At 46.2% G+C, this 22,191-nt stretch overlaps 5 protein-coding genes across 5 annotated transcripts in view; 2 read left to right on the plus strand and 3 right to left on the minus strand.

The window, feature by feature from the left end:
• Positions 1–3,137, minus strand: part of LOC117141237 (myocardin-related transcription factor B) — a 38,712-nt gene extending 35,575 nt beyond the window's left edge. The window contains exon 1 of the mRNA XM_033304600.1: positions 3,059–3,137. Coding sequence (XP_033160491.1) covers positions 3,059–3,122 — 64 coding nt within the window. The 5' untranslated portion in view covers positions 3,123–3,137. The remainder of the gene's footprint in view (positions 1–3,058) is intronic.
• Positions 3,138–8,345: 5,208 nt separating this feature from the next.
• On the plus strand, positions 8,346–9,580 carry LOC117141241 (upstream activation factor subunit spp27). Its single transcript, XM_033304603.1, has 2 exons — positions 8,346–8,478; positions 8,553–9,580. Exon 2 carries the CDS (start codon positions 8,604–8,606, stop codon positions 9,336–9,338), a length of 735 nt encoding a protein of 244 aa, XP_033160494.1. The 5' UTR covers positions 8,346–8,478; positions 8,553–8,603; the 3' UTR covers positions 9,339–9,580.
• A 13-nt stretch (positions 9,581–9,593) lies between these two features.
• On the minus strand, positions 9,594–13,740 carry LOC117141238 (adenosylhomocysteinase-like 1). Its single transcript, XM_033304601.1, has 3 exons — positions 12,686–13,740; positions 11,386–11,835; positions 9,594–11,322 (listed from the first exon to the last, which is right to left on the minus strand). Exons 1-3 carry the CDS (start codon positions 13,205–13,207, stop codon positions 10,729–10,731), a joined length of 1,566 nt encoding a protein of 521 aa, XP_033160492.1. The 5' UTR covers positions 13,208–13,740; the 3' UTR covers positions 9,594–10,728.
• Positions 13,741–13,978: 238 nt separating this feature from the next.
• Positions 13,979–15,460, minus strand: LOC117141239. Its single transcript, XM_033304602.1, has 3 exons — positions 14,870–15,460; positions 14,530–14,729; positions 13,979–14,468 (listed from the first exon to the last, which is right to left on the minus strand). Exons 1-3 carry the CDS (start codon positions 15,368–15,370, stop codon positions 14,030–14,032), a joined length of 1,140 nt encoding a protein of 379 aa, XP_033160493.1. The 5' UTR covers positions 15,371–15,460; the 3' UTR covers positions 13,979–14,029.
• A 396-nt stretch (positions 15,461–15,856) lies between these two features.
• Positions 15,857–22,179, plus strand: LOC117139161 (autophagy-related protein 2 homolog A). The gene is made up of 2 exons (XM_033301319.1): positions 15,857–16,001; positions 16,083–22,179. The coding sequence occupies exon 2, from the start codon at positions 16,201–16,203 to the stop codon at positions 21,916–21,918; it is 5,718 nt and encodes a 1,905-aa protein (XP_033157210.1). The 5' UTR covers positions 15,857–16,001; positions 16,083–16,200; the 3' UTR covers positions 21,919–22,179.
• The last annotated feature ends 12 nt before the right edge of the window (positions 22,180–22,191 follow it).

Raw genomic sequence — 22,191 nt, forward strand, 5'->3', positions numbered from 1 at the left:
GCTGGAAAGAACAACAACAACACAACCAGCCAGAAAAGCAGCAGTAATAAATTTCTATATATTCATACGCCCCGTTGTACACGCTCGCCCAAAACATAGAAGACGCCAGAAAGAGAGGCAAAGAGTGGCCGAAAAGTGGGACGGAGGATCCCGAACTCAGGCTGATTCAGAAAACAAACGAAATTTGACTACAAAAATGGGCAAAATGCAAATACACACAGTCGGCCGCAATTTCCATGTGTGCGTTTGGCTTTTTCGGCAATTTTGCGGCATGTTTTTCACACATTGGCGCGCTGTGGGGAAAACTGAGGAAAAACAATCGAACACGACGCTGTGGCTGCCATGGAATATCAATATTCATTCGTGTATTCGTGTATTCATATTCCTATTCATTCCCTTCGATACGATATAACATAGCCAAGATGATGATGATGATGCAAGTGCAAATTTATTTGCCACTTTGTGTGCGGCTCGCCGAGTTGTAAGTGAAATTTTGAATTTTTGCCATTTGGGCGGCTGGCTGGAAAAGCCTCCAAGTTGATTGATTTTCCAATTGCAAACTGAGTGCTTTTGGGTTAGTAGTTTTGGGGCCACACGGCGAGAAATCAAATTTTGTTTAAAAATGAAAATTTCATTGATTAATAGAAATATTAAAAAATATAATACAAATTTCATTGAATATATTAAGTTTTTACAAACCAAAAAGGATATATGTAGTTATAATTATGGATATTATTAACATTTACTAACACTTTTTCGCCGTGCAACAAACAGTTCAATGAGCTTTGGCAGCTCGACCAACGATTGATCCCCAAATTCTTCGGCTGAACAACAGAAAATGAAAATTTCCCCCTTTTTGAATTCACAGTTCAGCACGATTTTCCGCCGCCCCCCCCAAAACTGAGGAGCAATCGAATGAGATGTCAGGAATGCCCGGACACAGGGAATTCAATGGGTGGCAAGGGGTAGCTGCAGCAGAAGGCGACTGTAAATAGCCCCAGCGACACTCATTTTAAAGTGTTTAGGAGCGCTCACACGCAGAAAACACAAAATGACAACACCTTGTGCCCCAGTCAGCACTAAAAATTACATTGAAAATGGTCGTAAAAACCGGGGAGAATAAAATGAAAAGCAGGCTGGAAAGGGACAGCACTCGTCTGTGGCTGTCTCGCTTTTCTTTTTCATTAAATTACATGTTATTCGTTGGCTTTGGTCGCACGGCTCAGCTAATTTTGTCGAGCAGGCTGCCTGCGTTTATCATGTAAATAAAAAAGCCATAAACGAAAAAACCAAAATTAAATTTTATCCAACATTCTGCTGCAGTCGTCTAATCACAGCCATCAGATTCGCTATATATCACAAGGAATAAAATTATATATATATATATGCGCGCGATATATTGAAAGAGTGTCAAGGCTTGGAAAATTTTACGTTCCGATTAGCCGCAAGAAATGGAATTTTTCTCCTCTTCTCGGCTATTTGTAAACAAGACTGCATTGTTGTAAACAAGTCGTTTATATGGCCAAGATGATTTGGCTTAGCCTGTTGTTCGCTTGTTTTTTAGTTTGATTAATTCTGGGTATTAGAGTAATTTATTTATTTTTAAACGCTTCACGCCAAAGTTTATTTATCGTGGGTTTCAACAAGTGGCAGCATGGATTATTTGCCTATTCGAAGATAAAAGGAGTTTTCTTCGAAGGGTTCATGGATTTGAGATCGGAACTATTAGGAATATTATCGGAAAGCATATTTATTTATTTATCTCATAAATATGGTTTATTTTAAAAGATTTTCCTTCTGTTTCAAAAGGCATTCCGTTACGAAAGACCGCTTCCTATATGAGTTGCATATTCCCATTTGTCTATATCAAATATTTTCCGTACGATTTTCGATTCTGCGACTGCGTTTTCTGGGGTTCGCCCACGCTTTGTTTAACTTTAGCACATATGCTGGGTTCCTCATTACATTATATATTCATACAATGTCTGCATTTGTTGACAACATTTTACAATGCTTTATTTTTAACAGCTCGTTAGCCACGGCGGAGAAGGGCTGGGGGTGGTGGGTGGTGTGTGGCGGTGGGGTGTTTTGGGGCGTAGCTGGGGGCGGGGACGGTGGGCTGGTCAGTTTGACATTGAGCGCGTGCCAAACAGAAAACGCACGGCCAAAAGGCAGCAAAAACGAATTAAAAAAAAAACAGCCTCCTCTCATTAGGGACAACACTTTTGCTTAATTTAACTAAAATACATCTCAGAGGTTTCTTAAAGTATTAAATATGCTCGTATTGCATTGTTCTAATACATTCAAATTTTACCCAATTATTTTTTTAATTTAGTCTTCACGCAATACAACGATTTTTTTAATATTTACAAGTGGCATAATCATATTTCAATTAGAACGAACAAATAATTTATTTCTGTTAGCGATTTACTAAATAGCGAATAAATAAATTATAATCTGACTTAATTTCCCACAGTAGCCACAAAATATAGATACAAGCAAGTGGTAAAGTTGAAAGAAAAACTAATTAAATTAGTTCACTGAGCAAAATATTTTGACATTTCCGGTCACATTTTAATGTTGTCAAAAGCGAAAGTCCATTTTTCCCCAGCTAATCTCGAGGCCTATTTTTTGCAGCCGGTGGCGTTGGCTGTCATGATTTTCCACTACTGCCGAAAAATTTTAAGTAGACCCGTCAGCGGCTTTGTTCCAATTTGGCTTTGGTAGCAGGAAAAACTAAGTGCCCGGCAATTGCTGCCGCAGGGCAAAAGAGCAACAAAAATTAAAACAAACAAATGGAGAGCAAAGTTAATGTCAGTCAAGTGGCGGGGGAAGCAGGGAGCGCGCGGGGGGATGCGAGGCAAATCAAGCATAAATCTTTCAATTGTGTTTGGATTTTGGGCCGGAGTTAATAGCCAAGAACAGCGGCGGCGGAATCGGTTAACGAACCCGCTGCACTGCACTTTTCCGGCCATTGTTTATGTTGAACGGTGGTGGATAGGTGGATATCTGGATATTCGGATAGGCTGGATAGGTTGGATGTAAGATCTAGGCATACCCTCACAATGTTTGCAACATTTTGCTGGTGGCTCATCGCTGGCGGCGTCGGCAATGACCGGCATGGTCCCCGCGAACCACTCGAACCACTGGAGCCCGGTGGTGCAGTCCTTTCGGAGATTCTTCTCGGATCCTGCTTGGCTCGATGGACGGCGCTGATCGGCGGGCTATTAGAGGAGACACATCCTGGGGTTTCGGCACTAGGAACACTCGCGCGACACAACCACCTGCTGTCAGGAATCTATGGTTTCTCTCTCGAACTCTCGATCTCGATCGATCGATATCTTTTAGCAGCGGTTTCAGCAATGGAATGTTGGCATTTTCGTAACACTTCGTAACTTAGTCTAAACACTTTAAGATCAGTTAGATCGGTTAGATCGGGCGTAAGATCCTCTCTCGGTTCGCTATAGTCCGCTACTGACGGTGCTAATCGTTCTGCTGTCTGTCGTCTGTGTGGGACGTCACGCCAGGCTATTTCTAGTCTTTTTTGGCTTTCACATTGCGCTTTTCCGTGAAAATCGTCTGTTTTCGTTCGAGAGACGTTCAAACGTGAAACCTCCGCAGAGACCACTGAGTGTAGATATTCCGGGCGCACGCCGATCTGCTCCCATTTCGAATACCGAATTCGAAATCTTCAAAATTTTCGAACGACTCTCCCACGGAGGCAGCAGCTCGCCAATGTTAGATAATTTGGCTTTTTCACCATTTTTCCTCAATGAAACAATGAACTTTCACATTTCCTACACGAACAACAAGCGATTCGTCGAGCTGCTCGCTCTTTCACTCTCCGAGTTTCGAAAACGCTTTTTCGAAAATAGAACTCACGATCCTCTCGCCGGAGAGTCCGGCGATCGGCGCACGGCTCTTAATTTCGAAAAGTTTTCTTCTAAGTTTTCGGTCTACCTTCCCGAGCACCCTACACTAAGGAGAGTTGCTCACTGGGTCGGGCATTTGGGGTCCTACGATCGTTTGGGATCGGTTCCCAAGTGGGTTTGTGGGTCAAGGCGCCTGCCTGCACTTAGTCCAATCATCTTCGGGTGGGTTCGGTTTCGGGCAAATGCGCCAAGGTCCCCCAAAGGTTGAAATTGATTGGTGGCGAATCCTTGGCTGTCACCATATAGCAATTAATGGTCTTTTAAGTGATACCTAGTATAATTTTTACCAAATAGGATTGATTATATGACTCCGTCTCAGATTTTTTGTACTCAAAGTCTCCTTATCCCCAAAACTAGTTAGCCCCTTAAAGTTCAACGCATCTTAACCCAATCACTTTTCCTATCTGAATATAGCCTGTACACTTTAAGTATATTCTATTTACGACTGACTTCATAAAATATATTTCCCCATTTCATATTCCAGCCCCCCACCAACACCTTCTATTTATCCCCCAAGCACCCTCCCCTTTCGCAAGGAGCAACAAAAAGATATGCCAAGTGAAAAATGCGAAAAAAATCATATTTATTATTTGGCCAGCATCCAAAGCAGAGATCTTAACTGCAAAAATCCTTTGCAAACATTTCGACGACCTTGAAAAGCAACGTCTCTGAAATAACTTTCGCCAGATCGCAGCATAATTTTCTGCCAATAAACAAATTCACAAATTGGGCAATTGGACGTTGGGGAATCGATTCCGGCCATAAAATATAATTTATGATTCGTGCAGAATCTAAACACATACCGAGCTGCGAATTGATTTCAATTCGATTGTGCGGGGGGTCGAAAGATTCAGTGAAAGAACCACCTGCATGACTAATCCCCGATCAGTATCCCCCATCGAATTTGCTCTTTCGATTGATTTGCGGCCGAGGAATGCAGGCGAGTGAAAATCAAAGTAAATCGCAGATTTAAATTTAGAACGCCCCAACTAATTGGGTTAAATATAGCGCCAATATATATATTTCTTATTATTCGCAAATAGAAATATACGCTTAAAAGTATAACATTAAAGCACATACCGAAAGCAGCAACTAAAAATAATAAAATTGACTCAGCTCTGATTTTCGCTGTCGTTCGTTTTGATTTAGCGACACAAAATTCTTGCTTCGCCCGACTGACGAGTGCAGAATTTTGTTGGGAATCATTTCTTAAATTTATGGCCAAATTGGGCGCAAGCGTCAAAAGGCTTTTCAGAGCCCCGGGGAAAATCGTCCAAATGGGCGGCGGATCACCAGGCATCATCTTCGATTGTGTCATGGTTGTGGGCGTGTTGTTTTATGACGCCTTTGGTCCCAGAACTATTCCCCCGTTTAATACAGTGGATACAAGCACATCATGGACCTAGTTGTTAAACCCTTACATGCAACACTATTTAGTCACTTGCACGCTTTATTAGTACTTGAATAGCAAAATAATGTAGTAAGGATTTTTAAATATATATTTTTTTTAATTTGAGCTATTTGGGTTTTTAGCCACTGTATCTTTGGCTAAATCTTTTTCGGTTAAAGCGTAAGATTCCTCGCTTTTGCATTGGTAAATTGTAGTAAACAAAGTGCAGCGTATTTCATGCGAAAATATCGCCCATGTGAGTTTTCCATTTGCGGCGATTGCACAATTTCCACACTTTCCATGCTGCAAGTGCAATGCCAGGGCCAACCGAAGTGCACCGAAAAAAAAAGGGAATTTACTGGCGAATTTCGGCGTTTGCACACTTTTATGGTGCACATGCTAGAAGCATAAAAAGATACATGCACATCCATCCATTCGAATCTAATTGTTGCCGCTGCCAAGCACCTCGCCCAGGGTCACAGACAAATAGTTGGCCCCCGAGTTATGAGTGGGACGACTTTTATGGCCCACTGTGCACCAAGAACTCCCCTCCACCTCCCCACACACTCACTTTTGGATCGCCTTAATGCAGCATTGCTTATTTATTTCTCGATTTTTGTGCATAAATTATTAGCGGGTAGCATAAAAAGTATGGGAACACGGCAGCAAGACAAACACAAATCGAGCGCGTCAGAATTTTCGGCGTGGGCGAGAAAAGTCTTTCTCCCTTTTTTTTACGGGGCAGGAGCGGCGGCGGGAAATTGGAAAACATTTTTCACCATGCGAAAGTTTTGCTGCTTTTACTTTGACGTCGTTTCATAATGACGAAACGGCACAGCGAGCATTTAGTTTTAAAGCAGCTATAAACAAAAATGATTCGAAACAGCGGGAAACTTCAAGAGATTTCCATTATTTCCTTTACCTTTTTTTTTTTCGTTTTTACCAAATATTTAAATTGTGATAATTAATGAAAACCATTCTTAGCTGCAATTCATTTTATTTAGTAATGAAATATACAAATAATAACTTCATATTTCTCAAGTGATAATCAAATGTTATTTTTCCTAAGGGATCTAATTAAAATGAAAAAAGACTTTTTAAAATGCCTATTTCGTCGCCTGATTTCAAAATCTGCGATAATTTATGTGCTTACTTAAATGAGAAATGTTAGATCGGTAAAAAGAAAAACAAAAACTATGCCAAGAACATATAATTGGTCTGAAAAAACACTGAAATCCCAAATGTGTTTTCCACACTGCCTGCGAAAACTGTGCGATCACTTTTGTGGGCGGCACATAGCAACAGGTAGCGGCTACAAATTTTCGACAGACACTGTGCGGCGACAACAAGATAAAATAAATAAAAAAGAAACAAACAAAAAATAAGAAATAGATGCCTGACAACACGAAGCACACCCGCTGCAATAAATAAATATTTAAATCGGCGAATAATGTTACAAAACACGCATAAATATGTGTAAAGATACCGATTTAAATATATATATGTTATTTTCTCTATAGTGAGAGATTTCCCTCGGGTCATTGCATTTTGGATGCTGAATTATACAAAAAATGAAATGAGTTACTTGCACTCTTATCTTGAGTTGTGTATTTTTATCAGTTTTATAGTTACATGCATGTATGTATTGATGTACGTATGTATGTACATATCTCAGAAAACACTTTTATCGTTGCCGGGTAATTTCTTTACAGAATTACTGGATCTAATGCACTGAACAACTGACTCAGTGGAAATAGCCATAATAGGCCCCTATAAAATGCACTGCATAAATGCAAGACCACTGTATACACAATTTCTACATTTCGTGTTATGTGTTATACTGTAAGCTACAGATTTATTTATTTAGTTCCATATTTATTTCCAATCAAAAAACTTAAGTTGAGGAGAACGAATATTCCAATTGGAAAAAGGGCGTCGCAGTCCCGAGCAAAAGAAGACAACAAAAGCCGTCAAAACGCCGGCAAAACAAAGACGCGAAGCAGCGGAACAAAGCGGAGTAGCGAAAAGCGACGAAGAGGAGCTATTGGGAGATGGGAAAACTTGCGAGTCTCTGGCTAAAAGCGAATTAAAAGCAGCCGGATATATATACATAAATGCAATTAAATAAAGGGGGCCTAAATGAGAATTGCAGCAAAAATCAAATTTGGACGGGAATCTCACGCACATCGCACGCACTAAACTCACACACACGCTCATTTATATAAATAAACAAAAAAGAAGCAGAAAAAATAGCAAAATTACCTCAGCGCACGTTCTTGTTGTTGTTGCCGTGGTTGTGTGTGTGTGTTGTAGTTGTTGCTGGTATCTTTTATATATATTGTTATTGTTGCTGCAGCTGCTGAAATCGCAGCGAATATCGCGACACGTAGACGACCAACGTTAAGGCCAAGAACTTATTGCACATCGGAGAAGCGTTTGGAGGCGCGGGGCGAACTTAAGTCGGTTGTTAAATATTATTTTAACAAAGTTTTTAACAAATACGCGACGTTTTTAGAGCTGGTACAAGAATCGATGTTTAGCTGAAACTATCGATATGGCAACAGCTTAGTACTGATTTGGGGTGACCAGATTCCATGCATTTTGAATCAAAGGCGATTGGCAATCGATAGCGATATAACTTTAATTAAATACAAGAATAGTAAAATAAACATTTATTTATGAACATTTATTAAACTCTATTTGAAAAAGTAAAACCATACACATTTATAAATTTTTGAGAAATAATTTCAAGACGTTGGCGGTGAGAAAGATATCTTGACATTGCCGATACCATTCGATCAGAACCACACCATTTATTGCCTTTATAAATCAGTATTCTTAAAAAAAAACTGCTTATTAAGAAGTGTAATGCACCTGACACACACATCGCACTTTTTAAAAACAAACAATGAATAAATATTCCTTAAAGTTATTGAAATCAGTTACAAAGTAAACTTCTCCATACCTGTCATCTAGCCAGATTCGACAGCACTGCCGCCTGACAGCATTAATCGAAACCGATAGGAGCTCTCATCAAGTTGCAACCCTATAGAGACGCCGGGACTTGGTGTAAAGAAAAAACGAAAAAGATTTGTCTTTTTAAGCGCCGCAAAGAATCCGGAAAAACGTGAATATACCACCGAAAACGGATCTCCGGTAAGTGGAAAATGCCTGGGGTTAGGTTGTGCGTACAATGGAATAATTGAAAATGCCCACAATGTGACCCGCAGGCTGAAAGACCTACGTGTAGCGCAGGAAAACGAGGAACACCACGAACCAAGATGTCGGACATCTCCAGCGAGGACCTGCGTCGTGAAATTCAGGCGGTGCTGAAGGACGCCGATTTGGCGACCATTTCGGCGAAGAGGGTGCGCGAGCAGGTGGAGGGGAAGCTGAATTGCTCCTTGCTGAGCCGCAAGAAGGAGTTCGACAAGATCGTTATGGAGGTGATAAACGAGCAGCAGGACGAGGAGGACGAAGACGATGACGAGGGCAAGGACCCCGATGCGGACCCCGACGATGAGAGCGAGCCCAGCGAGGAGGAGGACCCCAGCAGCAGCGAGGAGGAGGCCGCCAAGAAGAAGAAGCAGAGCCCCAAGAAGAGGCCACAGCCCACGAAGCACAAGGCGCCCAAGAAGAAACGCAAGACCCTAAATGCCGACGACTCTGGCACCGAGAGCGATGCCGGCTCGGACTCGGACTACGAGGTGGTCAAGAAGCCGGTGGCTAAGAAGAAGGGCAAGGCGGCCGGGGGAACAGGATCAGGACGTAAGAGCACCGGCTTCACACGCGCATACAATCTATCACCGGAACTGAGTGCCCTCATGGGAGAGTCCTCCCTGCCGCGCCACGAAGTCGTGAAGAAGGTGTGGGCCATAATCAAGGAGCGCGATCTGTACGACCCCAAGAACAAGCAGTTCGCCATTTGCGACGACGAGCTGATGAAGGTGATGAAGATCCGCCGCTTCCGCACCTTCGGCATGCTGAAGCATCTCAAGCCGCACTTTCTCGACTAGATCAGATCCGCCCTCCGATCCTCTCCAGATGCAAATATATGTGTATTAACTCTCCGCCAGCCTGGTTTACCAACCCCCTGTAACTTTCGGCCCCGCCTGGATTTGTTTGTTCCACAACCTTTGATTAAGATTTAGTTGACGCATGTGTTTAGCATTACCCTAATTAGGACGGGTGTGCACATTATGCACTTTACGGCATTTTAGGAATAGTTCAGATGAACGAAAAATTTACAAAAAAAAAACGATTATAATACATAATGTGTATGATTTTTTTATGACAAACTCGTGTAGTTTACATTTTATAAAATATCAAAGAAAAACATAACAAGTTTAAGGCAAGTACCGAGTAATAAAAAGAGAAATAGACGAGTGATGCATCTGAAAAATACGAAAGCAACTTTTCCTGGTTTTCAATTCGACGGGGCTGGTGGGGGAAAAATCAATCAGTGGAACAGATCTAATTGCTCAATAAAGAATCCCTTTTTTTTATTGTTTTGCGTTTCTCACAAATTTCTTACAAACATTTTTCACTTTTTCTAATATACATATTAGGTGTATATGCAGTGTATATATATATATAATTCTCGATCTGATATATATGCCAGCGTGTATATAATTGAATAAATGGAATACCTTGCACTGCATTTCCATCAACGCTCTCGGGACGAAACGAAAGTACAAAAGTATAATCATAATCATAAGCGGGGGGCATAAATATTAACAAATTAAGTACGTAAACATTACAAGAGGTTAAATCGATCACTTATTGCCCAGCTGTCGTAGCTCAAGAAAGGGATTAGTCGGGAAAGTCGCTAACATTAAAATGTACATTGATTTCATGCGAAAAAGTTATAGAAATGTCATGCAAATATGCTAGAAACCATTATACAAGTCAATTCCCATTAAAGATATTATCAATTCCGAATTAGAAGTATACATTTAGAGAACTAATCGCGTCTTTTGAGCTACTGCAGTCTGATTGACAGGCGTTCGAAGTATCTAAAATAAATTCAAGTAACCGGCTACAAAAAATGTTGATGGGGATAAATTCTTGGGGCAAGATTAGTTTGGGGATTAGAGAGTCATGGTGGATAGGTGAACGGAGAGAATACTCCTGCGGCTAAAGCGAGTGCTAAATACTATGTCGAAGACTTTAAATGCTAACGAAAAGCAACCAAGAATTCCGCTCGAGCTAAACTAAGCAATACAATGGTAATAGTAACTTTGTGTTCTCCTTTCCGTATCCTTTTGTGTTTTCCGCGCGTGTATGTGTGTGTGTGTCAACAATTGTTTTAAATAGTTTTACTTCTTCGCAAAGACAATACTTTCGTTGGCGTTGTTGTTTCTTCTAATTGCTGGTGTTATTGTCCGCATCCGCCCGCCGTGCATCCTAGTAGCGGTAGTAGTTGGGCTTGAAAGGACCGGCCTTGTTCAGTCCCATGTACTTGGCCTGCTCGTCGCTCAGCTCCGTCAAATGGGCATCGAAGGTGGGCAGGTGCAGGCTGGCAACATACTCGTCCATCTTCTTGGGCAGCAAGTAGACATCCGACTTGTAGCGTCCGGGCGGGGCATTGAAAAGCTCGATCAGGGCCAGGGCCTGGGTGGCCGAGGTGATGGACACGGCGAACGAGGGGATGCTGGAGCAGCTCAGATTGACCAGCCTGCCCTCGGCCAGCAGTATGATGTACTTGCCCTCCGGCCAGATAATGTGGTCCACCTGGGAGCGCACCTTCTCCCAGGTCAAGTCCGGTGTGCGCAGGCCATTCACGTCGATTTCCGTGTTCGAGTGGCCCATGTTGCACACGATGCAGCCACTCTTCATCTTGTCCATGTGCTCGCGCACCACCACGTTCTTGTTGCCGGTCGCCGTCACCACAATATCCACGTTGCGGATCACCTCGTTCAGCTTGACTACACGGAAGCCATCCATACTGGCCTGCAGGGCGCAAATGGGATCGATCTCCGTGATGTACACAATGCATCCCTACGATTGAAGATTAGGAAGTTAACAAAAGTATATCATACTAATGGTATGGGTGCCATTTACCTGCCCCTTTAGAGCCTGAGCACATCCCTTGCCCACATCGCCGTAGCCACAGACCACGACCTGCTTGCCACCGAACATCACGTCCGTGGAGCGCTTGAGGCTGTCCAGAATGGATTCCTTGCAGCTGTACAGGTTGTCGAACTTGGTCTTCGTCACCGAATCGTTGACATTCATCGCCGGCACCGTCAGCTTGCCAGCCTTAGAGAGCTGATAGAGTCGATGCACTCCGGTGACGCTCTCCTCCACGATTCCCTTGACCAACTTGAACATGGTCGGGTACTTCTTCAGCATCAAGTGCGTGGCATCGCCGCCATCGTCCAGGATCATGTTTGGCTGCCAGTTCTCCGCGTTCACGCATCGATCGATGCACCACCAGAAGTCCTCCTCCGTCTCGCCGCGCCAGGCAAAGATCGGGATGCCAGATTCAGCCAAAGCAGCGGCCACTTCGTTCTAAAAAATAACAAACTATCAGCATACCACGGAAAAAAGGCAACGATTTTGAGTTTGTTTAAAAATAGGAGTTCTTGAAGGCTAATAAAATGATTGTCAAACAAGTAAAGCCCTCGAGAGTTGGCCTGATAAATGGAGTCACCCTAATGCGGCGTAAACATTTGCTAATATCTGACTTATATCGAGCTGATAGGGCATCGGGCTCCACCCTCGCTAAGCACGGCACTCGTAGCTCGGCTGATAAGTCGCAGGTGATACAGGTGAATCAGCGTGACAGGCTGTCGGGGGCCGTGGGCGATAAAAGCTGGCACGGATGGGTGCATAAATGATCGGGGAAGGGCGCTCGCCCTCGCACTCGCATCGCTTCATTAGAGCAGCCATAAATTGTTTAGCGTCAGCAGACTCGTGATAATTGCATCAGCCACGCCGCAGGAATAGGCAAACAGATCGAGTGATCGCAGTCGATCCGATGCTGGAACTCAAACTGCGTCCGTAACTTCCACTCCCAATGGTATGGCGACCCAATTCAGGGCACATCAATTACTCAGCGATTGCCAAACACTTGAGCCGCGGGCGCTTAATTGATTAACATGGCTTGATTGATCATTTGTTTGCGTCGCCTGGCGTGACAACAATTGTCTCCAAGCGAGCGAGCAGATCAAGTGACCGAGCAGGCATATGCATATGAATTTAAATAAATATAGGAAAATAAGTTAAGATATCTCTCAAGAGTTTCCATTAAGTGCATTAAGCAGCCTATGAATACGTAAGAGCCCCATTACATTTTCACACGACATCCGGAGTTAATAGCTAAACCAACATGGCGGATGGGTCGTAAACCAGAACTCACCTGCGTGGAGTAGATGTTGCAGGCGGCCCAGCGCACGCTGGCGCCCAGTTCCACCAGCGTCTCGATGAGCACGGCAGTCTGGGCGTTGATGTGTGTGCAACCCACGATCTTGGCATCCTTCAGAGGCTTGTCCTCGGCCGCGCGCTTCTTTAGCGCTATGATGCCCGGCATCTCCTGCTCCGCAATCTCGATCTCCCTGCGCCCAAATGCATGCTGGGCGACTATGTTCCTTACACAGAAGTCGGAGCTGCCTTTGGAGTTCTTTTGGACCTTCTCCCTGGGCGGCACGTCGTCGCCATCCTCGCTGCTGCCCGTGTAGCTGGCGGAGCTGAAGGAATCCGTTGAGGAGGCACTAAGCGAGCGGCTCCTGTACCGACTTGTCTTCTTCAGAGCCGAGGACTGCTTGGTGGCCGGCGGAGGAACCACCACGCTGGCATCCTGCGGCGCCGGTCCAGCCTGCTGCTGCTTGTCGCCGCCTCCGAATCCAGGATCAACTACCACAGTGTCTGCCAAGTTGTTCATGTTGGAAGTAGAGGGTAATCTGGGGATTTCCTTACTATCCTTTACTTGGCTCCTTGCTCCACCTCCTAGTGCTCAACCTTCTGCGACTCCTGAGTTTGCAATCCTTTTCCGGTGCTCCTTCGAATGGCCGTCTTGGATGTTATGTAAAGCCTGAAATCCAAGCAGGATGCGCAGCAAATAGCTGAGTGGCCTGGCCTGGGTCTATGCGAACTGCACAATTACGTGATTTGTCAACGTTGTGGAGCCCACAAATTGCAAAATTAATTGTTTTTAGTGCGAGTCTCCTTTGTTTCACCTCTCCACAATTGTTGTTGTTCTTCTTCTTCTTTTGCGAATGGGGGCTACACTTTGGATCCGGGGCTTGCTGGGAGTTTCCGGAGAGGGGATGATGAGGCAGCCGTCGGCTTTTGGGCGACGTTGTTTGTGTGGCGACCAAGTGGGGGATCGTTTGGCGATCGCTTATTGAATTTGATTTTATCCGGAGAAAAGAGAACTAAACCGAACCGAGGACAGTAAGCGAGACACGCGAAAATACCAAAAGCAGAAGGCGTTAGTGCTATTCTTTAAGTGTGGTAAGTTCCCACTGAAGAAAGGCCAAAGTAACGACTTTTCAACGGAACTTATATTTTTAAGTTAAGAACTTATATTCTTAAGTTCTTGTTTATTTTTATTAGGCAAAGAAAAAAATTGTGATTCAAACCTTCTCAGCTGCAGTACAACCTGACTGCAAGTCTTTTAAATCTGTTGGGTAAATTAATGAGTCAAACAGAAATTGGCAAAGTATTCGAGGTTTATTAAAAACAAATAGTTAACACATTCACCCTACATCTCCTCCTCCAGGTAGCCGCACAGCCCGTAGTCGTCTGCCGTTGTGACCAAGTGCGCTTCCACGAGAAGGCCCTCCTTGTAGGTCTGTCTGTTGGCAATCAAACGCGACAATTCCTCCGGGGCAAGTGGTCCTTGCTTGGCGTGTTTCTGGATAAAATCCGCCGCCAGTTGTCGATCCACGACGGACATCTCCAGGCTGCGACTCCAGGCGAGCAGGGCCAGCGGTCGCTCCGGACTCAGAGCCAGCGAGGGTGACACCAGATGGCGATACAGACAGCCACCCACGATGTCCTGCAGCTGCTTCACTTGGCCGGGAAATGCGCAGGGATGGTAGAGCATCACGATGGCACCTTCCGCCAGATTACGCACGTATCGCTGTGGTGGCAAGTAGGAGTAGGTGCCATATTCAGCGGGCATCGGGCGATAGGGGCCACTGGTAATATAAAAGGTTTGAGTTTGAAATTAGCAGGAAACTATAATATAGTTCGCCTTACTTGGTGGCAGGCAGATGGGAGTAGCTGATGGACTCATTAAGGCACTTGGCAGGCGGCAGATAGGCGCTGGGCAGAAAGTGCTCCGTAAGAATGGCTTCTCTGGACAAATCTGGCTGATACAAGCTGCGATTACTGCTGATGCAAAGGAAATTCAGGCTGTCACGGATGTCATTTGGATCGAAGTCCACGGCAAGGTTGCTCTGAAAATTGGTAATAACAATGATAGAAAAAGATGACTAATACTAAGCATTCATAGGTATTTAAGGGGGTTCTCCATATTGCGTACCTTTTTTTGTTTGGTGGAACACCCTTCAAATGTTATCTATAAGTCTAAACTCACCTTGCCATCATCACAGCTGCCTTGTTTAGTCTTGTGCGGTTCGTTGGGACCCTGCGGAAACCATTTTCCCTTCCAAGTATCCTGTGTGGTGGACTCCGCCGACTTGGTTTCCTTCTCGACCAGCGGTTTTTTCTTCACCACGTGCGGCTCTCCGGGAGCTTGTGGAAACCACTTGCCCTGCCAGCCATCCTTGGTTGTGGAATCCAGCAGAGGAACTTGCTCAGTGCTCTTCATTTTGGATTCAATCGCTTTTTGCTGTTGTCCCGGGGCATGGGGAAACCACTTGCCCTGCCAGTCATCCTTGCCGGGCGACGCACCTAATGGAACCTGCACACGTTGCACTTCATTGGAAATGTCGGGTGGGGACTTCCCAATCTTCCCTAGCTTCTCATCAGGATCAAGAGTTGGCTCCAGCAGATTGGCCTGAGACTTCTTGATGGATTTCGCATCGATGAGGGCGAACCCAAGGCACAGGAGGGTCAAATAATTCCAAATAAACATAATAATTGCAAGCGAAAGAAAAACAAAAGCGCAAAATAAGCAAACAAAAATATAAGTAAGAACTTTGCAAAACAGCTGTGGAGCTGCGTTTTTCAACACTGACCAAAGCATGACTTTGTTGCGGGGTAGCAACAGGTGGTTTGGATTTTGAATCAATCTCCGATGATAATTATGTGTTGTTTAAATACTAAGTTATATTTATGTACGGGAATATAAATATTTACACGCTAAGCACACAACTTATAAAATGAACATAAAAGTACATTTAACATGACTACTTAAATCAAGCAGATTGCTTGCATTATAATTCAATAGTTAATCAATGTATATATTAAATATCCAGACTGGGTTTTAAAGTTCAATGACAAATTACTCACAAGAAATCGGCTTATATCAATAAATCATTTCATTTTAAAATACCCCGTTCGACCCATCCCCCGCATTGCCCTTAGTAGGGGGTATTTGGTGAACTTCTCACACCTGGCCACACTGGTCGCAGCAACAAAAAGAAGAAGAACAAGGGCCAACTTGATGGTCACTTGCTACTGCGCTTTATTAATTCATTATTTTCCAAAATAATGCACATATATACCCGCCCACAGCCGCGCTGCGCCCCCGCCAATCGAAAAATGTGAGTGGTAAGCGTTTTTACCAGAGTCTTATCAACAATTTAAGCCTCAATTCTCTTCCGTTTCCGTGATTCGCCACCCAGAAAACAATAACAAAGGGGTGTTGTTGTTGCTGTCGCTGCTGCTGCGCTGGAAAAACAACTCGCATAAAATTTTAAAACGCACAAAGAAAGCGAAAGTTAGGCCAACAACTCAGACGTGATGTCGTGGTTTAATCCCTGGGATGGCCTCAAAACAAAAATGTGTCGCTACCTGCTGCAGCGATACCTGGGCCAGTTTTTCGAGAATAACTTGAACCTGGAGCAGCTGAAGGTGGACCTTTACAATGGCAAGGCGGTGGTAGAGGACATATTCCTGAAGGTCAACGCGTTCAACGATCTCTTCGAGGACCAGGGCTGGGCCTTCGAGGTGGTCTCGGGCCACATTGGCCGCCTGACCGTCGTGGTGCCGTGGAATGCGCTGATGACCAACGACAGTAGCCTGGAGATCCACAATCTAACCATCACACTGAGGCCAGTCACACGCTACCAGAGCGGCACCACCATGCTGGAGTCCATGTGGTCGTCGGTGAGCAGCTCGATGCAAATGGCCGAGGAGTGCATGAAGCAGGTGGATGACGATGTGCCCTTCCTGAACCACAATAACGCCCTGATTGGGCTGGAGAAGTTCGCAGAGACCATCGACAACGTGCTCAATCGCATACGCGCCAAACTGACAAATACTACTTTGAACATTGAGTACCTGCTGCCCAGATCGGACCGGAAGCTGGTGCTGTCCTTCCAGGCCAGCCATGTGGAGTACAAGAACAAGACGGGCTACGAGATGCCCATGTCCACCTCCCAGGACACAGAAACCGAAGAAGATCCCAACAGCAGCTTCAATGCACTGCCCATGATAGCCAAGCACAATTTGGTGATCGAGGGACTTAGTTTGCACACCTCCGAAGTGCTTGATGTGATGGATCACCAGTTTGGACCCACTCCCTACGAGCAGCTCTGCAAGATTGTGGAACTCAAGGGCGCGCAAAACATCCAGATAAACATCAAGCAGACGGAAAACATAGTGGGGCCCAAGGTCAGCCTAGAACTAAGTCTGGACGACATATACTTCATGCTAACGCCGCGTCAAATTCACCTGCTAATCGAGTTCTCCAAGGGCTTCAACTGCGGCGGTCAGCAGGAGCGACCCAAAAAGGGCAGGAGCTTAAAATCGGCTCCGCCCAGTGAGTATCAGATGCAAAGTCTGCAGCAGCCCACTCGGATGACGGGGATTCTGGGCCAGAATGCAGACTGGTGTACAGGAATGTCAGAGGCGGATCCCTCCGAATATTCCGCTTACGGAAATCCCCCGAGAAGCGGTTACGCACGGAGTCGAAAGATGAGCGAATCCACAAACAGCATGGTCACCTCCTGTACCAATACTCTGCAGCAGGAGCTGGGCTACACAGAGAAGTCCGGCGAGATCCTCAAGTTCAAGGTGCAGATCTCGAAAATCTACGGAATTGCTTTGCACCAGGACATTCTTATCCAGAACACGGCCAACATCGACAGTTGCAGCACGGTTTTCGATCACGCAAGTTACCTTCGCTACTCGGACACTGCCAGTGGTTTCTTCTTGGGCACGGTCCTGGAGAATCACATGCCGCTGCCAAATCAGCAGTACCTTCTGCTACGAGCAGCCCCAATAATCGTTAGTGGAAGCCAGCAGCGCTATTTCCAGGAGCTCACATCGAGGACTACTCTGTCCGCCACTGCGGTGGATCTCATCGAAGTCCTGGACAACTCCATGGAGCACCTGCTCCAGTTCGACCGCCAGAGAAACTGCCCGGATGGCTACCACATCCGACCGGAGATCGTTCTCACCCAGAGCTCCTCGTTCATGTTCAAGCAGAACCACAATCGTTGCTCCAACAAAATTGAATGCAGTTTGGATGAATGTACGGCGGAGTTGGATATATCTATTTACGATCGACTAGGGGCGCTCTTCGGGAGCTCTCCGTTTTCCGGGGATTCCGATTCTTCAACGCCCTATCCAGATGATCCCAACCAAACGGAGTTTGTGGTGAAGTCCGAAAATCTGCGTCTTCACTTGCGTTTCCCTGTGGTGGATGGCAGAGCCGCCAACGATCCGCAAAAGATTCCCTGGTGGAAGAAGAATGTGCGACGTGATTTCTTGGCCGTGGAGTTCCGTTCCCTGGTTGTTAGTTCAAGGTCTCAGATAAGCATCGTTTCGGATGAACTAGATGTGTTCTATTGTGACGCGGATAAGCAGAGTGCCGTGCATCTCCTGAAGTGCCAGCAAAGACTGCAGCCGAACAAGAAGATCCAAATTGACGTACTGCAGTTAAAAGACGCCACTGATGGCCAAAAGAAGCCAAGGAAGTCTCCGTTTAGCTCAAAATGTACCTTTGGCTACACCTCCCATGTTGAGGGACTCGATGGTAGCGTGGACAAAACTGATTCCCTTTTACCCGGCGAAACGGAGGAGATCAATGAATTTTGCGACAGTTGCACCCAGTCCTCCAAGCTGAAGATATTTACGTTTATACCGCACGTAAAAGTTGTGCTGGAATCCAAGAGCATGTATGAGCTGATATACAATCGCTTGAACGGAGATCTCTTCATGTGGGAACCGCGTTCTCCGCACTACGACAACAACACGGATAACGAAGTCCCAGAGTCAAAAGACCTGTATGCAGAGCCCCAGCTGAAAGAGTTCAAAAGGAACCTGCTGCTCAGTACGAGCGCCATGGAGAGCAGCATTTACTTTTCCATGGCGGAGCCAACGGTTTCTGCTCCACCGGCGCCACCAGTGCGGAATGAAGCCTTCTCCTTTGAGTTGTTTGTGGAGCAGGGATCTTTGATTCTTTTTTCGCATCTTCTAGATCCCGAGACCAACCAGCGATCCAAGGAGTGCGGTAAGTTTCAGGTGAACTTAAAGGAGCTGCGTTTGTTTACAGTGAATGGCTTGGACAACGATTCGAATCGGAGTTTCTTTTGCATCCAGCTGGGCGAGATCGAGGCCTTGCATTGCGGGAATACGCTGCAGGACTTGGAGCTGGCTTGGAGTGATTTGGCGGATGAAAAGCTGCTGCCCACCATCTATAACTTTGCAAATGTTCATCAGCAGCAGGACAGGAAAAGAATGGAGGTGTTATCTCTCGTGGCTGAGATCAAGAAGCAACCGGAGCAGCGCATCAAGAGGATGAAAATGTCCTTTGGAATAAGTGGCGCCATTCTGCAGCATCACTCCTGTCACTCGGAGCACTCTTGGCTGAATCAACTGATTGACTTTATGGACGTGGCCGACTTTCCCATTGAGGAATACGAACCGTTTGCTCTGGTCTCCGAGCTGCAGTTGCATGTTTGGAATGCTGGGATCGACTATCGCCCGAAATTCTTTCCACAACGTGCGTTCCTGGATCTTGGCTACTGCACCTTGAGCAGCAATATCATATCATCGATGAGTGGCTGCACCTTGCGACTGCTGGCCGAGGATTGCGTCCTGCACCTGGGATTGGTTAAGGAATCCAACGACTCCCTGATACCTGTACTGAACCTGGGACTCCTGAATATATCCTTCCGTTTGAATGCAGAAGGTAGTGGACAACCGCGAGTGGATCTGCGCTCTTCCATCCACGATATGCATCTGAAGACTTGCTACGATTCGGCAGCAGCTTTAGCCCAACTTATAGCCTATGTGGCCAACGACAGGGACCTGTGTCCGCCAGAGGAGCCCATCTTGAATGAGGACACCAAGCCCGTAGAGCCGAAACCCAACGAGGAGCATGAGGTGAGCGATCACACCCAGAACCATGTGAGCAAACTGATGGCCGATGCTGTGATAGACGTAGAGTGCTCGCCCAATCGCAGGGCAACGAAATCTCCAGGTGGTCGGGAGGAGGGCATTGAGATATTCTACTTTCCGGATGAACCCAAGGAGAAGAGGAAATCTACGCCCGCCAAGCTACAGACCAAATCCCTGATGATCGAAAGTCCCTCGATCATCGGAGACATCCTGGACTTTGAGTCGAATGTGATCCTGCAGTCCTACTACCACCAGAGCCAAGTGCATCCGCAGACTTCACTGGGCTCCCAGGTGCAGCAGGAGCTGGGTTCCTTGGGCAACGCTTCCCTGGAGGAGCGGGATTTCGACATTATCCACGACGAGGAGATTTCACGCATGGACAAGTTCGGTGTCAAGCAGATTTACATCTCCGATGACCCTCTGCAGATTGTGGACAACCACTTTGAGCTGCCGCACGAGAAAGTGGATCTGCTGAGGCCTCCAGCTAATTTCCCAGTGGCCGAGAGCACTTACACCCTCTGCGAGATGACCTTTACATGGCACATTTATGGCGGCCGGGATTTCCCCGATGAACCGCTTAAGAAATCCTCTTCATCGGCAAGCAGTGGATTTGGCATGTCCGATACCTACAAGTATGGCGTGTCTCAAGCTCAAGAGCAGGATAAACAGGACAAAAAGGGTTCCAAGAAGAGTCTGCCCAAACAACCCAAAGGATCGCAGCGCAATCTGGAGGTTCTAGTGGAGATGCAGCTCTCCAAGATTCGATTCTCCTACGAAACGTATCCGTTGACCTCCATGTACTCGTCCCGTCAGGTGCTCCTTGTGTCGGAAATCGAAATAAGAGATAGATTACGCTCGTCGGACATCAACAAGTTCCTGTACCACCCGACGGGCAACAATTTATCCCACAAGCCGGACGAGAACATGGTCATTGTGAAGGCTCTGAATGTGCGTCCGAATCCGCAAAAGAGCTCCGCGGAAGAGTGCTCCCTGAGGGTCTCCATTCTGCCCATAAAACTCAACATTGACCAGGACACTCTGCTCTTTCTCGAGGACTTCTTTTCGGGCATGTTCCGAAACTCCGCTAGTGCTGCTGGTGGCACCAAAACGGAGGGCAGCAGCTCGTCGGCAACGGACATGCCGGTGATGTCGGTGAGCAAAATGCCGGACGAGTTATCCGATGAATTGCCAGATTCAGAAGTTAAGGAGATGGTGGAGAGGAACCTGAATGTGCTAATTGAAGAGAACAGCTTGGATGTGGAGTTGGAGGAGGATCCCGCCACGGCTCCACCTGTGTTCTTCCGCGAGGTGATCTTCAGTCCAGCACTACCTATTTGCTTCGACTATCATGGAAGGCGGATTGAACTTTCCCGAGGACCGGTCACCGGCCTAATCATGGGTCTCGCCCAGCTTCAGGGATCCGGAATTAATTTGAGGGAAATTGTGAACCGCAGGGGCATTCTGGGATGGAACAAACTCTGCGAGTTCCTGGCCAAGGAGTGGCTGAAGGACATCAAGCGGAATCAACTGCCTAATATCCTAAGCGGGATTGGACCCACGAATGCGGTGCTGCAGCTTTTCCAGGGTATCTACGATCTTTTCCGGCTGCCCATCGAGCAGTACAACAAGGATGGACGAATTATCAGGGGATTCCAGCTGGGTGCCCAGAGTTTCACCGCTCGCACAGCACTGGCTGCCTTGGAGATCACCTCCAGGATCATACACCTGCTACAATTCACGGCGGAGACTACCTTCGATATGCTATCTGCAGGTCCTTCCATGAAGAAGCGGAAGGGCGGCAGGCAGGGCAAGAGGAGGCGACAGGGACGGCCCAAGGACCTGCGCGAGGGCGTGGCCAACGCCTACACCATAGTGAGAGAGGGCATCAACGAATCGGCCAACACACTCATCGAAGCCGCCATCACGGAGCACGACCAGAAGGGCTACAGCGGAGCGGTGGGCGCGGTGGTGCGCCAGATTCCGCAGCTGGTAGTCTGTCCGGCGGTGCTGGCCACCCAGGCCACCACCAACATCCTGGGCGGCGCCAAGAGCTCGCTGGTTCCGGAGGCCAAACTGGAGGCGCGCGACAAGTGGAAGCAGGAGATCCACTAGGCAACTGCTCCACAGATCGACTAGGTTTACGGTAGCTATAGTTCACGGGGCTTACAGCATAACGCAATGTTTTTTATTGTTTTACTAATAATAAATAATGTACATAAAAGGAGCACTTGCACGAGGCGGCGAGGTGACGAGGGACTTGGGATCCCGAACGGTGATTCCGACATGGGTGTGATTGAACTTATCCTTTTTAGCCATACTACAGTACATGAGAGTTATATTTTTTATTATTTTACCTGAATAAATATGTATATAAAAGAAAAAGAA

The sequence above is a fragment of the Drosophila mauritiana genome, chromosome 3L (assembly GCF_004382145.1).
Source record: "Drosophila mauritiana strain mau12 chromosome 3L, ASM438214v1, whole genome shotgun sequence".
Taxonomy (NCBI): domain Eukaryota; kingdom Metazoa; phylum Arthropoda; class Insecta; order Diptera; family Drosophilidae; genus Drosophila; species Drosophila mauritiana.